The sequence below is a fragment of the Cavia porcellus genome, unplaced genomic scaffold, assembly GCF_034190915.1.
Source record: "Cavia porcellus strain 051 isolate PalLab524CR breed Dunkin Hartley unplaced genomic scaffold, mCavPor4.1 scaffold_2, whole genome shotgun sequence".
Lineage (NCBI taxonomy): Eukaryota > Metazoa > Chordata > Mammalia > Rodentia > Caviidae > Cavia > Cavia porcellus.
The window spans coordinates 90,008,489-90,026,619 of NW_026947485.1; the positions used below are offsets into that span (position 1 = coordinate 90,008,489).

General features: G+C 40.1%; 2 protein-coding genes across 2 annotated transcripts in view; one reads left to right on the top strand and one right to left on the bottom strand.

Moving 5' to 3' along the window:
* The window catches only part of Hspa12a (heat shock protein family A (Hsp70) member 12A), a 154,437-nt gene extending 152,809 nt beyond the window's left edge, over positions 1-1,628 (bottom strand). Inside the window, exon 1 of the mRNA XM_063244814.1 lies at positions 1,487-1,628. Coding sequence (XP_063100884.1) covers positions 1,487-1,489 — 3 coding nt within the window. The 5' untranslated portion in view covers positions 1,490-1,628. The remainder of the gene's footprint in view (positions 1-1,486) is intronic.
* Eno4 (enolase 4) overlaps positions 835-18,131 on the top strand; it is a 30,894-nt gene continuing 13,597 nt past the window's right edge. The window contains exons 1-6 of the mRNA XM_003479321.3: positions 835-1,652; positions 12,636-12,764; positions 14,097-14,287; positions 15,981-16,126; positions 17,438-17,607; positions 17,702-17,833. Coding sequence (XP_003479369.2) covers positions 1,392-1,652; positions 12,636-12,764; positions 14,097-14,287; positions 15,981-16,126; positions 17,438-17,607; positions 17,702-17,833 — 1,029 coding nt within the window. The 5' untranslated portion in view covers positions 835-1,391. The remainder of the gene's footprint in view (positions 1,653-12,635; positions 12,765-14,096; positions 14,288-15,980; positions 16,127-17,437; positions 17,608-17,701; positions 17,834-18,131) is intronic.

Below are 18,131 nucleotides of genomic sequence, written 5' to 3' on the forward strand. Positions count from 1 at the left end.
TGACTATGTGGGACTTGACCTGGACATTCAAGGACAGTGAAGGTTACCTCCCGTTGGGAGATACCATATGAGGAAAATACAAAGGTGGAATGAGACCAAGGGCAACAGCAGCTGTTTAAATTTTGGATAAAGGTTCACATTACACGTAATGGAGCACATGCTCTGTCCCAGCAAGGGCTGGGAATCTGCAGTGGATGTGAGACTGACTCAGCCTTAGCTCCTACTACCTGGGATTTCCAATCAGCAAGGAGGGGAAAGCAGCTCATTGGTGATCTCTCACCACCAAAAGTAAGCTATTTCACAAGAAATTCAGAGAAAATACCAAAAAGTTGGTGTGGGGGTGGGGAGAGTAGATATCTGGGTTGGCACAGAAGTACTCATACGAGTCACATTTCTATTCACCTATATCCATATGTGCATATGTTGAAAATAATCATCTTTTTTCCAGGTACTTTCTAGCTTACTTCTTTATCTTATGCAGTGACTTGTGAAGCAGGCTGAATGGGTAAGGTTATGTTTTCCAGATAAGCAAAAACAGCCTGAAACGTTTAGTGAACTGCTTATGTCGGGAATATAAATAGGCAAGAACTTCCTGTCCATCTCTGTCCACTCCTGTAGCAGTGGAAGTATCTAGAGCAGGATGCGAACATCAAGTTCTGTAACTGCATCTGACGCCTAAGAGACTAATGGAGCCAGGCAGACATTTGGACCTAAAATGACAAGATGCAGGCTGTCCTCTGGAGGAAACGGGGCCCAATGTCCTTTCTCCACTCCTCTTCGCCTCCCCAAATCCTGCCCGCAACACCCTGCACCACCAAGGCCCGGCCAAACTATTAACTATCTTTTAAAATCTGCTCCTAAATTTTTCGGCTCCTACTGGGTTTTCCTCAGGATGATTTCACCACCCCATCCCCAGTCTCCCAGGGACACCACGGTATGCCCAGCTGGAACACTGGCTCCTAGGAGGTTGTCTAATAAGTACGTATAGGCTGAATGAATGAATCTCTGGGACCTCTACAACTCGGTAAAGATATCATGGGCTTTTACATCCGTCCTCACAACCCGGAGATCACTAATGCAAAGAACGAAGGGTCGGATGGGGGCCCTGGGAAGCTCGCGCGCCACCGAACGCGGATCCTCAGCCGAAGTTGGGACTAAGGTTCCCGGCTTCCAGAAAACGTGCATCACAAGGTCATTAAATGTTTCCCCATCTGCAAAATCGTCAAGAAAAGTAGTGGAAAAACAAAGCGGGGAACCGCAAATCTCGGAGCCTAACCCGGGTCAATCCCTGGTGGGGAAAAGAGAAGAGCGCACTGGAGACACCAGACGACCAGCGCTCCTGAAGAGGAAAGACTCTCGCCGCTAAAGAACCCAGGGTGGGAAGACTCGCGATGTTTGGGGGTCGTGATCTCGCTGCGTTGCCTAGTGACAGGAGGACGCTACCGGGCCCCCAGGCTAAACCCCGCTGTAGCCTTAAATCTCCTACCATGGGGGAAGAAGGCGGCGGCCGCAGCTGTGGGACCACTAGGGAGCTGCAGAAGCTGAAGCAGCAGGCGATGGAGTACTACCGGGAGAACGACGTTCCGCGCAGGCTGGAAGAACTGCTCAACTCCACCTTCTACCTCCAGCCTGCCGACGTCTACGGGCACCTGGTAGGGACCTGAGACGTGTACCCTCCCTCCCTCCAACCACTCTCCCCAACCCCCGCGCCGCCGCGCCAACGTGCTGCGACTGCGCCTGCGCCTCAGAGTTGCGCATGCGTGCTGTGCTGTGTCGGCAAGCTATGGTGGGAAGAGTTGGTTCCAGAAGAGAGGAAGCAGAGAGGGCTTCTGGAGGGAAGGAGTACTGAGTAGGAACGTGGGAAAAAGGAGACAGCTACAGAAGAGAGGAATGTAGCTATGGCTACATCTCAAAGCCTGGCAGCCCGCTCGTGCATTTGTCAGACAGTCTTCAGTACTGCCTACCTCAGCCTCCACTTCACTAGAAGTAGGGGATGTATGGGTTGGCATTTGCTGTGACTTGGCCACAGCTTATCCGCGGTCCTCATCATGCCTCCAAGTTGTGCCCAGATACCAAGCCAGCTCGCTTTGCCTGGTGCAAGGTGCTCTGCTTGGGTGCTGGTCTCCAGTGGGCCACCTCCTCCATAAACTTTGCAGTTCACACCTAAGCCTCGTTCCCTTCGCCATGGACCAAGAGTCCTTGAGTGTGTCTGTGGCATTCCCTGTGTGTCCTGTGATGCTGAGTCCGCCTTCTGGGTAAAACCAAAGACCTTTTGTACCACCATGCTGGGGGAGGGGTCGCTGTGGCCACCCCTGACATCGGGCTTGTGCCACATCCTTAAAATAAGACGTTGAAAAGAAAACTAGCGTTTTCCCCCTTTCAGATCCATAAGGACTGACAAGCGCTTTGCCTCTGGAAGGCAGTGTGATTGGGACTGGTCGGATGTTGCCCTGTATTGAGGGAAAGCAAGGAAGCAGAAGAACAAACAAAATCTCTTAAGTGCTGTGAAGCCTGATGTACAGTAAATGTTCACCATGACACCTGGTTGGGTTGCGTGTTTTCTTCAGTCGTGGCCTCTATATCAAAGTTGGTTGTTGGGTTTTTTTTTTTTTTTTTTGGGGGGGGGTCACATAGTTTTCCCTGAGCCCCTTAAGCTATGTGTTTTGTCACAATCCTTAGAACCACTGCAAGGTAGAAATTACTCTGTTTTATATAGATGTGTAGCCCATGAATTTAAATTATTTTTCCAAGGACACAATTGCAGAACTAAAAATCAAGCCAGGTCTGTATCCCCAGAAGCTAGCAAAGAGTGCCTGATGCGTAATGAACACTCAAAAACTATTTGTGGGGTGAATAAGTACTTGACTCTGACTTTGTTCTATCTTTTGCTAGAGGACTTCTTAAAAGCTACTTAATCTTGCTTCCTTTCTTTACAAAAATAGCAAGCTCTATCTTACAATACTTAGTATGCACAACTAAGATTAGAAACTTTGATTCTTGTTCACCATTATAGTGCTATTCCCCATCTATTAGGCAGCCTGACGGGTTTGTACTGTTCTCTGGGACCATATGTATTGGTTAGGGACAAAAGTCACTAATATCTATAATAATCTGAGTGGTGCTTAATGATACATGATTGTGTGCTAGATTGACACACAGATTACATGCCATTAAAGGAATTCAGGGGTGGGAACAATTCCTGTAAGGTGTAATAATGATGAAAGCCTGGCTTGGACTTTAAAGAATATTTAAGAGTTTCATTAACAGGTGACCTACTTCTTGTTTTTTCAGTCACTACTTTAGTTTTGGCCATCTCTCTTTCATTTAACCTCTTCTTCTATTGGTCTGTCTAGCTTATTGTTGACGGAACACTTTCCTAGTACTCAAGGCTGACCATTCTCTTGCTCAGAAACCTCCTGTGGCTTCCCTTCCTTGCTAAGATCACACACCTTTGTGGGTGGTGCACAGTACCAGGGTTATCTTCTATTCCCTCTTCCACTCCTCTGCAACACCACTCAGTGTCCCATAAAGCCATCCCATTGCTTCCAAGTATCTGCCTCCACTTTCCTTTTTGTCTGTGCCTGTTGAAATACTACACATCCTCCAGTGTTCAACGCAAATGCCATTTCCTTTATACTTCTAAAACAATAAAGCAATTCAGGGTTGGGGAAGATAACTGCAGACAGCACTACTACTTGTTTCTTCATAATAAAACTTATTGAGAAACAGGAATCAGGGCAATCTGAGTTTGATTCTCAGCTCTGCCGCTTACTATCAGTGAAAAAATGTTACATGCATGGGTCCCTGTGAATACACTACCAATGAGAATGCTTTTTTGGAAGGCTCTTCCATGTTGACTCTAGACTTAGCCATGTGACTTGCTTTGTTCAGTGTGACCTTGGCAGGCATGATCCGAACAGAGGCTTGATAAATGCTGGCATATTGAGGCTGGTCCTCTTAGAAGCTAGTCCTCATGCTGTGAGGAAGTCCAATTACCCTGCTGGAAAAAGAGACCAAAGAGAGTCCTTGACAAATGTTCGGCCATCAAAATATTCGGTGACAAAGACAGATAGCTCATCCCTAGCCAATCTAACCATCCCAGTTGAGAGGCTGGCCTTGTGAGTGAAGCTGCTGTGTATGTTCTAGCCCCACTATAGCCTCTAGATGACTGCATCTGCATACAAACTCCACATTCTACCGGTTAAGGCTGGCCCACGTTGCAGAATATGAGCACATAAGGAGTTTCTACCACTAAGTTCTGGGCTGAACTGTTACAAGCAGTAGATTATTAAAATACTGGCTTTGTGATCTTACATAGTTTATTTCTCTGGTAGTCAGTTTGTGCCTCTGTGAAATGGACATGATGCCACCTACCTTAGGTGTTTTGAGAAACTGATGATACTTGTATCATATATACAGAGTACCCAGAGACATTCATTGATTTACATAAAAATCCAATGTCTGCCAGGCACTGTGGTACATGATACAATGGAAAAAAAAAAGACACAGCCTTTCCTTCAAAGTACACATTAAGCATTTGAAAAGTGTTCAGTCTTTCCCCTTTTGACACAACTTATGTAGCATACTGTAGGTGCTTATTCCTTATTGGATTGAATTTTATACAACACATCATCAGTAAGCTAAATTTTTCTTTTCCTTATTCCATCTATGTTAATTTTGGTGCTTATTGTGGTACAAATCACAACCCCAAAATACACAAATGGCTTGAAAACTGGCATTTGCTTTGGTTGTGCCTGGGTTCCACCTCTGAGCTGACTCATTATTGTGGATGTTAGCTGACCTATGGTCTTGGCTGAAGTCACTGGATCTTGAACTGGTGAACTGAAGGACCAAGAGACTTGGTCTTCATGGAAACAAAGAGCCCCCAATATAGTGCTCGGAACAAAGAGGGTGAAAAGGGGATGCTTCCACTTCCCCTTCTTTATTTTTTAAATTTTATTTTAAAGGAAAAAAAGAAAAAACAAAACAAAACAGTGTAAGGGTACAAGTAATACAGAACTACAAAAAAAAAACAGTAAGAAATCACCAGTTAATAGATTACACATTGTCATCTTAGAAACAGTTGCTCAAGTCACAGGATCAAAGCATACAAAGTGGACATTCAAACAGTGAGACTGCAAACAGCTGTGTTCAATGATCCAACAAAAACTCAGTAATATGGTTATCTATCCTAACACAACTAAACACACTTGCAATTGTATCCTTTAGAGCACTTTTTTTCCCTCTCTTTTTTACAACAAAATTTACACATTTTGAGTTTTATTACTCCCATAGTTCTTATTACTTTTTTTTGGAAGACAATACAACCAAATATGACAAAATAAAGCTGTCAGTCAAAACCAAGGATAGACATAGCACATGATGTAAAAACAGAGTACAAGGTTATCAACAGTGGTTATCATAATGCCTCTTGCTTCCTTAAAAAAAGAATTGCCTATGTCATTAGGTATAATAAAGTTGAACAAAACAGTACAGAATAAGACCAATAAAACCTAAACATTGTTAACATTACAGGACTTCAAAAGAAGATAATAGTCAAACCAAAATGGGCATCATAGTGAATCTTATTGCCTTCAAAGTAGTTACCTATACCCTCAAACTTGATACTATCAAACAGAACAGATCAGAGTCTAATCAGTCAAAACAAGATAGTGGGAGTAATACAAGACTTCAAGTTAATAAGAAATCAAAAACGTTACTATAATATATCCTAATTTTTTTGTTTTTTCCCCTTAATTAAAAAATAATAAATAATTTTTTAATAAATAAGGGGGGACTGAGATAAGAGGACATAACAACATAACAATACAAGTCAAAGCATGACAATTTCAGCAACCTAGTGCTTCACCACCAAATAACCCGACTTAATAGTAGTTACCATAGTGTCTTTTTCCTTGAAATATTTGAATGTAACTTTGTATACCATAGCATCAAACATATCAAGACAGTGTGAAACCATTCAAGTGGATGAAAGTATTACAGGGTATTTAGAACCAGCTAACAGAAAAACGAACAGTGATTTCTATATTATCTCTTCGCCTATAAAAATTTTTGTTTATACTATCACATATAATAAAATCCAGCAAGATACAACATTATAAAACCAAAGGAGACATAAGAGCAATAGTTTGGTGGGGCTTCAAAACAAGATGATATTAAATCAGCACTAGCTATTATGATGTCTTGTTTTCTTCAAAATAGCTGTTCATTTCATTACAGGCAATAATATCAAGCAGCCCAGAATAAAGCCATTCCAATTAATAAGTGAAAACTTTATAAGGCTTCAAGGCCACATAATGGGGAATCATGATTACCACATACTTTTATATATTAGAATCATTTCTTATACTAGGGAAACTATTCGGTATTCACACATGTGAGTTTGGTTTACTTCACTTATGAGTATGGTCTCAAGCTGCGCCCATTTATTTATAAATATTTCAATGTGATCCTTCTTTATAGCTGAGTAGTACTCCATTGTATAAAAATACCACAATTTTTTATCCATTGCTCAGTTGATGGACACTTGGGTTGTTTCCAAGATCTGGTGATTACAAATTGTGCTGCTATAAACATAGGTGCGCATATATCACTGTGGTATGATGCTTTCAGTTCTTCTGGGAATATGCCTAGAAGTGGAATAGCTGGAACAAATGGGGCTTCCAATCCCAGCTTTTTGAGAAATCTCCAGACTGACCTCCACAAAGGCTGTACCAGTCTACACTCCCACCAACAGTGCAGGAGAGTTCCTTTTTCCCCACAGCCTTTCCAGCATTTGTTGTTGTTGGTTTTCTTGACCCTGTCCATCCTTTCAGGAGTGAGATGGAATCTCAGTGTGGTTTTAATTTGCATTTCTCTAATGACCAATGATGATGAATATTTTTTCATGGTATTTATTTGCCATTTGTATTTCTTCATCTGAGAAGTGCGTATTCATCTCAGGTGCCCATTTTTGGATTGGATCTTTGAATTTTGGGGGTCTGAGTTTTTTTTTAATTCTTTATATGTTTTAGACAGAAGTCCTTTGTCTGAGGGACAGTTCACTAAGATCTTTTCCCAGTTTGTGGGTTTTCTTTTCACTATGCTGAAGATTTCTTTTGACATGCAGAAACTTTTTAATAAGAGGTAGTCCCAGTTATTAATTCTGGGAAGTATTTCCCATGCAGTTTGAATCCTGTTCATGAATTCTCTACCTATCCCTATGTCTTCAAGGTTTCTACCCAATTTTCTTCCAATAGATTTAGTGTTTCTGCTTTAATATTTAGATCTTTGATCCATTTAGATTTTAATTTAGTACATAGTGATAGGCATGGGTCTAGTTTTAGTTTTCAGCAAATGGAGAGCCAGTTTTTCCAACACCATTTATTAAAGAGACTGTCGTTCTTCCAGTGAACCTACTTGGCTCCTTTATCAAAGATAAGGTGGTTGAGTGTGTTTGTAGTTGTGGTTGTATCTTCTAATCTATTCCATTCATCTTCGGCTCTGTTTTGATTCCAGTACCATGTTGATTTTACTACTGTTGCTTTGTAGCATAACTTCAAGTCAGGGATTGTGACGCCTCCTGCCTTGCCTTTGCTGCTTAGAATTGCCTTCTAGGTCTCTTCTGGTTCCAGATGAATTTTAGGAGTGATTTCTCTAGATCTATAAGGTATGTTGATGGTATTTTTATTGGGATTGCATTGAATCTGTATAATAGTTTTGGGAGAATGACCATTTTCACAATGTTTGTTCTTCCTATCCATGAGCAAGGGTTGTCTTTCCATTTTCTGAGATTATCTTCAATTTCTTTTTTCAGTGTATTATAATTTTCCCTGTATAGGTCTTTCACTTATTTCATAAGAGTAATTCCTAAATATTTCTTTTTTTTTTTTTGCTTGCTAGTGCGAAGAGTGTGGTTTCTCTTATTTCCCTCTCTGTGATTTTTTTGTTAGTGTATAGGAATGCTATTGATTTCTGAGTATTGATTTTGTATCCAGCTACATTACTGAATTTATTTATTATATCTAAGAGTCTTTCAATGGAGTTTAGGGAGTCTTCTATGTAGAGTATTATGTCATCTGCAAACAATGATAATTTAACTTCTTTTTTTCCTATCTTTACCCCTTTTATTTCTCTCTCTTGTCTAATTGCTCTGGCTAGTATTTCCAGTACTATAATAAATAGGAGTGGTGATAAAGGACATCCTTGTCTTGTGCCTGATTTTAAAGTAAAGGCCTTCAATTTTTGGTCATTTAGTATGATACTGGCTGTTGGTTTGTCATAGATGGCCTTTATTATATTGAGGTAAAGACCATCAATTCCAATTTTCTGTAAAGTTCTTATCATGAATGAATGTTGGACCTTGTTGAAAGCTTTATCTGCATCTACAGAAATGATCGTGTGATTCTTACTTTTGGCTTTATTGATATGGTGGATTACATTTATTGATTTGCGTATGTTGAACCATCCCTGCATGCCTGGGATGAATCCCACTTGGTCATGGTGAGTATAATCTTGACGATTTGCTGCATCCTATTTGCCCATATTTTATTGAGGATTTTTGCATCTGTATTCATTAGGGAGATTGCTCTATAGTTCTCTTTTCTAGTTGGGTCTTTCTCAGGTTTTGGTACTAGAGTAATATTTGCTTCCAGGAATGACTTAAGAAGGCTTACTTTCCTTTCAATTTCATTGAATAATTTGAGGAGTCTCCACATTAGGTCTTCTTTGTATTTCTTGTAGAATTTTTCAGTGAATCCATCTGGGCCTGGGCTCTTCTTTGTAGGTAAGGACTTAATTACATTTTCAATTTCATTAATAGAGATTGGGTTATTCAGCAGTTTTACATCCTCTTGATTTAGCGTTCGTACTTCATATGTTTCTAGGAATTTGTCTATTTCTTCTGTGTTATCAAACCTTTGAGAGTAGAGGTTTTCAAAATAGATGTTGATGGTCTTCTGTATTTCTGAGTCTGTAGTGATTTCATCTTTTTTCATTTCTTATTGCATGAATTTGAGCTTTTTCTTCCCTTTTTAAAATAAGGTTGGCTAGAGGCTTATCAATTTTATTTATTCTTTCAAAGAACCAACTCTTTGATTCATTGATTCTTTGGATTGTTTTCTTAGTCTCTATTGCATTAATTTCTGCTCTGATTTTTATAATTCCCTCTCTTCTTTGGGCTTTGGGCTTGACTTGCTCTTCTTTTTCTAGTTGTTTGAGGTGTAGCATCAGGTTATTTATTTGTATTCATTCTGTTTTCCTGATGGGGGAACTCAGTGCAATAAATTTTCCTCTGAGGACAGCTTTCATTGCATCTCACAGACTCCGGTAAGTTGTATATGTATTTTCATTTTCTTGTAGGTATTGTTTAATTTCTTCTATAATTTCCTCTGTGACTCACTGATTACTCAAGAGCATGTTATTCAGTTTCCATGTGTTTGTGGGATTTTTGCAGTATCTTTTATCATTAATTTCTAATTTCAAAGCACTATGATCTACTATGATGCAAGGGATGATTTCAGCTCTTTTGCGTTTATTTAAATATGTTCTGTGAGCTAATATATGGTCTATTTTAGAGAATGACCCATGTAGGCTGAGAAGAATGTGTATTCTGATGTTGTTGGGTGGAACGTTCTGTATATGTCTATCAAGTCCATTTGTTCACAGGTGTGATTCAGTTTTGTTATTTCTTTGCTGATTTTCTGTCTGGTTGATCTGTCCCTTGGTGTCAATGGTGTGTTAAGGTCTCCTGTTACAATTGTGTTACTGATCATTTGATTTTTCATTTCTGTTAATACTTCTTTTATATAACTGGGTGCTCTGGAATTTGGTGCATATATATTTAAGATAGTTATCTCTTCCTCTTGGAGTTTTCCCCTAACGAGTATGTAGTGAACTTCTTTGTGTTTTCTGATCATTGTTGGTTTAAAGTTCACATTGTCTGCAAACAGAATGGCTACTCCTGCTTTTTTTTGGATTCCTGTTGCGTGAAGTATTGTTTTCCCTCCTTTGATTTTCAGTCTGTGAGTATCCTTCTGGGTTAGATGGGTTTCCTGTAAACAGCATATGGTTGGATTTTGTTTCTTGATCCATTCTGCCAGTCTGTTTCTTTTAATTGGTGCATTGAGACCATCTACATTAATGGTTATAACTGCTTTATGTTGGTTTATTGTTGACATGTTATCTTTCTGCTGTTGCATTTTTATCTTTCTGTTCTGTTTAATTATCTGCTTTGCTTAGTGGTTTTTTTCCTTTGTGTATCTAAACTGTCTTTCAATATTTTTTGCAGGGTTGGCTTGGTGATCATAAAGTTCTTCAGCTGTTCTTTGTCATGGAAGTATCTTATTTCACCATCAATTTTGAATGATAGTTTTTCAGGGTACATCAGTCTAGGTTGGAAATCATTTTCCTTTAGGATCTAGAATACTTCACTCCGTGCTCTTCTTGACTTTATTGTTCGTGCTGAGAAGTCTGCTGTGATTCTGATAGGTTTTCCTTTATAAGTGATCTGTCTTTTTTCTCTGACAGCTTTTAATAATCTATTCTTGTGTTGGATTTCTGGGATGGTGATTATTATATGGCTGGGTATAGTTTTATTTTGGTTATGACTATTTGGAGTTCTATAATGCTTCACTGAACCTGATGTCGGTTTCTGATCTCATGCTTGGGAAATTTTCAGCTATTACTTCTCTAAATATCCTCTTGACATCCTTTATGTTGTCCCCTTCATTTTCATTAATCCCTATCAATCTTATGTTGTTTTTCTTTGTGTCATTTTGCAGTTGTTGAATTGTTATTTCCTGATTCTTTGTTATTTTTAAAAAAAATCCTTCCTTTCCTGTTCACTGGCTGCAATCCTGTCTTCAAGGTCTGAAATTCTATCTTCACTTTCATTGAGGCGGTTTTTACAGCTTTCAGTGGAATTTTTGATTTCCTGTATATCTTTGTGCATCTGCTTTATATATTCTGTTTGTTTCTTATACTGCTCATCTAGGGATTCTATCTTTTTGTTTAGTTCCTCAAATTTTTTAACTGTGTTTTCTTTAGATATGTTCAGCATCTCTTTCTTTTATCATTTCTTCTTTTACTTGGGAGATTATTTCGAGTTTGAATTCCTTTCAAGCTTCCCGGAGTTGCTTGTTTATTTCAGTAGCTATTATGTCCGATATTTGAGGTATATGGCATATATTCTCCTCTATATACATCGCTCCTAGGGTTTCTTGAGATGGGCTGGAGGTTTGAGGTTGTAATTTGGTCTTTCATTTTGTCATTTTCCTATATTTCTGTGTTTCAAGTGTTATTCAAAAGCTTCCTCAGGGTCTGTTGGAAATCCACGTCTATGTTCGCAGCTCCTAGGACTCTGCTACCCAGTTCCCCCAGGCCGCTGGGCCTCTGGAACCCCTGGCGCTCGCCTGCTTGCTTAGAACTCTGCAGTCCCAAACAAGCTGGGTTCCAAGAACATTGGGCACCCACCTGCTTGCTTAGAACTCCACAGTTCTCCAAGTGCAGCCAGAACGGTGAGGTGGATGTAGGTGCCTCTGACCCACCTAGTTGTTTCTGCACCCAGAAGGCTCGAGGGTCCTGAACAAGCTGGGCTGGGGGAGAGTGCGTGGGGCACTTACCCCAGGACGCAGGGCCTCTGGAACTAGTGATGCTCGCTTGCTTGCTTAGAAATCCACAGTCCTCCAGACACACGGGGAGGCGGATGCAGGTGCCCCAGACCCGCCCAGCTGTTCCACTGCACCCAGATGGTGTGAGGGTCCCAAACAGGCTGGGCTCCAGGGACAGTGTGTGCCCGCCTGCTTGCTTGGAACTCCACAGTTCTCCCCCACTTCCCTTTCTTATCTTTCCTCTGTTCTTGCTTCTTTGCAGAGAAACATATAATCTTAAATCTTTTTAATCAGGCTCCTGGCATGGCCTTTTACCTGTTTCTTTCTTCAGGTTCTTTCTTGGATTGCTTCTAAATGGCTACCGTTTTTTCCACCTCAATGAAGTTGCTGCTACTAAGGTTTCTTACAAGCCTCTGTAAACATACAGGACTACGCAGAAGCTTGACAGTGAGACCCAGCTGCTAAATAATTCTTCCCCTTTCCAAACTCAGATACCTTGCTAAGAGGAGGAAAAGCCAGCTCCCTGCAGATTACTTAAATGTGAATTCACCACAATTTCCAGGAGCTGATTGACTTCTGTATCTTGAGCAGAGGGAACTGAGGAACTAAGGAAACTGAGTTGACTATAGGAAGGCCTGCTACAGAGGGACACAGCGTCTTTAAATTAAACAAAGTGTCTAGGTTGCTACTGAGAGTTGAAAAATATACACATTGTCCCATGTGCCAGGTTGTGTGTGTGTGTGTGTGTGTGTGTGTTGGGGGGCTCAATCGAGATCTCAGTAGTGAGAGCAGGGTTGTTCCCACAGAGCTATTTCTCTAGCACTGGCATGCAGAAAGGCTTAGTGGAAGTAGGCAGAGATGGCAGACCTCTGGCATGTGTGCCATAGCATGCTGTCTTTATCACTGAAAGCTCTAAAAGATTTACCGTCACGGAACTAGAGTAAATGTGAATGATCTTTTAAAAATTAATTTGATGCAGTATTGTGATTGTTCTTTTTATTTTTTGTATGTGTGTGTGCATTGAAGGCAAACTGTTTTTCTAAACTTGCTAAGCCTCCCACCATCTGCAAAATAATGGGGAAAAGTGTTCTGGATGGACTTGGGCTTCCTACCCTGCAGGTGGAAGTATTCTGCACCATTCAAAATTTTCACAAGGTATGAGGCAATTGAAACGTATTCTTTTAAGGTGTCCTGGCCACTGTATTTATCAGTAACTCTTATCTGAACTTTAGATAATTAATGCTTTGACATTGTGTTTGTTAAATATATGTATGATTTATTCATTAATAATCATGTAAATATAAATATATAAATCAACTATGATTTGTTGATTTATATATTATATTATGTTAAGGTATAATTTTAATGTAGACACTAACCTGAAGATGATCCAAGATAGAGAAAGAAAAGCAAAAATAGTTTTTAAAATCTGACATTACTAATAAACTATAAAATAAATCTGGTATTACTAATAAACTGTCACTATACATGCTTACAAATTTATTCATGTATCAGTTTGTAAGTATGTAGACTGAAGAAAATAATTTTAACAATTCATTTTAATTCACTTTAATTACATATTCGTTAGAAGCAATTTTGATACAGACTGATGTCTTAGTTACTTTTCTCATTACTGATACAAAATACTCAACATCCAGAGTTGAAGGAAGAAAGGTTTGTTTCAGCTCCAAGGCAGGGCAGCATGGTAGAGGAGCATCAAGGAGGAGAAATAGTCCTTGGCATGCCAATCAGAAGGCATCACGCAGCAGCACAGGTTTGCCTTCTTTCTGTCCCTTTATATTCCATCCACGCTACAACCAGTTGATTGCTGCCCCCACATGAAGGTTGGAGCTTCCATTATCCACACCCAGCACTATAATAAACCCATTTATTTATCCCACCCTCAGTATCACACACCCTCAATCCAGCCAGCTGCAAAAGGCCCCACCTATGAGTGCCTGCGGCTTTGGAAGGAAGTCTGGATACAACCCATAGCACCCAGGGAGAGTAACTATGATCAAATCTGTTCATTCCAAATGAAGCAGTGCATGCCTATAATCCTAGTTACTCAGGGGATGGGGCAGGAGGATTGAAAATTGCAAGGCAATTTAAAGACACAGTCCCTGTCCCAAAATCTAAAGGTCTAGGGACATAGCTCAGTCCTAGATCCTAGGTCCTAGGTCCTAGGTTCCCAGCACCAAAAAATAATCTGTTCACATCTTTGTAGCTATTTATTGGAAAGGTAGTGATAAGAATGAAGTTCAATGTCGCATTTTTGTAGGATGATTTTAACAAGGTAATCACTTTAAATGTTTTGTGAGGTTAGGTTTTGCAGTTTCAACATTTCTAAAAATATCTCAGTGAAAATTATATCTTCCATGTTAAAAGCTGGATTTTAAAGTATTTTGCATATTAAAAGCTGCATTAATTCAATCTCCTAGTTTCTTTGAGTAGAGGAAATGCATGGCACATTTATATCATTTCTAGAGCATCTGTTCTGTGATGGTCCCTACGTACTTTGAAGTCCATGAGAATGCTTTGCCTGAGCTGGTGGAGGCCGAGGGAGAAGAAAGGAACCTGGCAGTGAGCACTGCTGTGCAGTGGGTCAATGAGGCCATCACTCAGGAATTGCAGGGCCTGGTGCCCTCCAACCAGGCTGATGTGGATTGCACGCTCAGGTACAGCTTCCTCTCAAAATAAAACGTGTCAAGTATGCCTACTATCTGTTGTCTTTGCATCTCAGTTGTGGGGGAAAAATGGCTCTGATCTATACAGTAGGCAAGTCAACTTAAGAAGCATATATCAAAGCAGTGGAGTTTTACAAAATATAGTAATTATTAATAGCTATATAAAAATTCTATTATTGAAAACTTACTGTATAAGGTTACATAGGACCTATTGGCCTCTTTTTATTCCTAGAACATCCCTAGGATTTACCAAAAGAGTTTCTTATGAAAAGATGGACACATAATGTCCTTTCCTCTCCTCTACCCTCCCACGCTGCCTTTGTCTTCTTCCTATCCTTCCATATGATCACAATGGCTGTGCTTATAGTTCTGCTCTTCCACCCTTAGCCTCTAAATTAGGAGTCTAAATTTAAAAACCAAGGAAGAATTTACTAGGTGTGTAAGTCATTGCTCAGTGCCAAACCAAGTAATGGGTCAGGATTAATTTTTCTTTTCTGTTTGTGGTCAAGCAAAACTAGACACTTCTCTCGTTCTCTCTCTCTCTGTCTCTGTCTCTCTCTCTTAAAGAGGTTCAATTTAATCCATAGAGTTTCTTTTTTGGGGGGAGTGGGGGGTATACCAGGGATTGAACTCATGACCTCATGCTTGCCAGGCAGGCACTTGTGTGTGCCGCTGTGCTAAACCCCTGGCCCTGACCCTCTGTTTTAATGCTTGATCATTTGGTTAATTTTATAGAATGTCATGTTTTAGGTGGCCTCAAAGTTGGATGATGACTTTCATTAAAACTTTTAAATGGTTTTTGTTTTCTTTGGAACTTCTGAATGTATTCCATTTACCATTTCTTTTTGGGTTTCTTTTTCCTAAAACTCCCATCAGAACTTGTTCCTCTCTGGGCCCACTGCAGAGATATCATAAGGACTTCATGTTCTTCTGGTTCTGGATCCTGTATTTTCCTCTTTTGTAGTTTTCTGGATTATCGCCTTTGAAAGTAAGATGAGAAAGGGGCTATGGGATACAAGATTTTTGAGTCCTTACATGTATAGAAATGCCAGTACTTTGCCCTTATGGTTGATAGTTTAGATGAATTTCCCTTTGTCCTCTCAAGATGCTGCCCCTGCTGGCATTAATAAATTAAATGTAAATCTACTTCTTGTCTTTTTTTTCTTTTTGCCCATGGAAGCTTTTATCCTCTTCTCCTTTTGGGGGTGGGATTCAGGGATGTGAGGAGACGCTAAAATTTTGTGTAACTATACCTAAAGGGGAGTCACCCCGTTTTTTTCATTATTCATGTTAAGAACCCCTCCAAAAAAGAAATCGTTTACCTAATGCTATGTTTCACTATGTATTCTCCATATCATTTATACAAAAAGACAATCCAATACCCTGTAATCAAATTGTGCTTTCCAATATGATTTTGAAAATGCAAACAAAGCTCAAATAACTTAACAAATATCTCCTTGAAATCTTTAAGCATTTGTTTCCAGGCTAAATGTATTTCACTTCTTGAACACTTTTATAACCACATCATTATTTTTTTGCTTTGGATATTAATTTATTCTTAAGTAGCTAAAGAGCATTTTATTGAAACATACTGGGGTTAGCTATAAAACATGAATGGTATTCTGTATAAATGGTATATATCATGGTATGGCCAATTTTAAAACCATATTTTCTTGCCATTAAGGACATTCTTTGCAAATAAAGTGCAAGAAGATAAGCAGAGAAAAGAATTGGAAAAGAGCCAGGAAGACTCGGCAGGCCCCATACCACCACCTCAGACACTCCCACCCCCTCCTCCGCCTCCTACCAAAAAGAAAGGGCAGAAGCCAGGTCAGTGGTTTACCACCCTACAGGACCTTTTGTGACAGATATTTGAAGAAAGGCTTATGCTTGGACAGTTCAGATGCAGTCTGTCCTCCAAACCCCATCTTCCCTTGAAGATACTGTGCGGGGGGACAGTGTTTTAACCTACCCGGGCCTCCATTTTAATTTGTCAGACAAATTTATTTCTCTTTCAGAGATGAGCACTTATTAAACGAAGTACACTGAACAGTGGCAATATGGGAGTGGGGTGTGGTATGGGGGATCTTTCACCTTCTCTAGAAATTTCCATTAGGTAATCACAAAGCCACTCCATATTTTAAACAATGTTGGAATTCTTTGACAGGGCCAATGAGTATTTTCTAAGTCCTATGTCACATATAAATTAAGATTTGTTTTTAAAAGCCTTGCTAGTGTAAAGCACAGAAATTATCAAGTCAATTAGCCCTTTTTTCCATGTCTTCAACAGATTTCTAACCTCAACCCTTCTGTTAGGTTAATATCAGCATTTCTCTTAGGAGAGAGTTTTTGTGTCTGTCAAACTATAGCATACTCCTTAAGGCAACAATGACTGCCATATTCAGTGAACTCATCTTTTGGAGACTGAGAACCCAAAATGCAGCCCAAAACCCACTTTATTGCAAAGTTCCAACATTGCCCCATGTGTGCTATTATCTGATGCTCAGCTTTTGGGGTGATGCTGGGCAACTTGGTTCACATGCTGACCAAAGAGGGCTCAGTGTGCCCATTAAGGCACAGGTGCCATGGGTTTGTGGTGTCAATTTGTTGTCACTGCCAGCGTCTTATAATGTGATATCCTCCACCTCTGAGCACCCAATAAAGGTGGAATCCACTGAAGAAGAAGGCACCATTCAAGAAGAGACTAGACATCATAAAGTCAGGGTCCCTTATTTCATTGATATGACTCCTGAGGTCCAGAGGAGGCAAGAGTGTTGACCTAGATGAAAGAATCCACTTTTAAAGACTGTCCAAATCTACTTTCTGAGACACAGTGGACAAGTTTCATAATCAGCATAACCTGCAGTCTGCTTGTATATGGGTGTAATACCCACCTCACCCCAAGGAGTTAATATTAAATGGCCTAAAATTTCTTAGGCAAAATCCATGGCTTGGGTTTATCTGAGCACCAATAAGTGAAACCACACACAGTTGGTGGGTGAGGGGGAGAATAGTCTCTTTCCAGCTTCAGCTTTCGCTCCTTTCTGTTGAGCTTTGCTATCTATATGTGAAGCATTTAGAAGCATAGTCTTATGACAGACTTCTCAGAAAGGAATCTTTGTCAATGTTTTTTTCCTCCAGGAAAAAAGGATTCTCTTGTAGAGAAACCTATCGCACCTGCAGAACCTGCTGAGCCAGTACTCTGTGGCAGTATGGCCATAGGGGCTGTGTCACTAGCTGTCGCCAAGACCAGTGCCATTCTGGGCAGCAATCCTCTGTACCTGAACATTGCGTTCCTGAAGCACGGTCAGGTTAGTGTCTGTTATATTGCATTACTAGGAGCCCTGAGTGTCTGAGAGAGATGAACCACCTTATTCATTTTCCCTGCTTTCCCCCCCTTTTTAGGAGCAGTCATCAACACTGACTGTACCTTTGATAATGGCATCTGTGGTCAGCTGTGGGAAGTCATCACCTGGGAAGCTAAATTTAATGAAAGAAGTGATTTGCATACCCCATCCTGGATTAACAACTAAACAAGTACCTTCAATTACCTCAGACTTCTTTTTCTGAAAAAAAGAGAATACTGCATCATGAATGTGTTCTTAGCATAGTTCCTTTATGGTACCAAGGGAGAGAGAATCCGGTATAAAATAGGAAGAAAAAAAAATAGGAAATGTGAGAAGTAAAAATAAAAGGAAAACATCTTAGCTGTCTGGTTCAGTATAATACTGGTTTGTGCCAGTGATTACACAGAAGCCAGAATGAGTAACTTCGGAGGACTTGATGGTGTAGGAAGGTTGTTAGCCAGGGGAACTGGGATGTCTTTATTGACTTC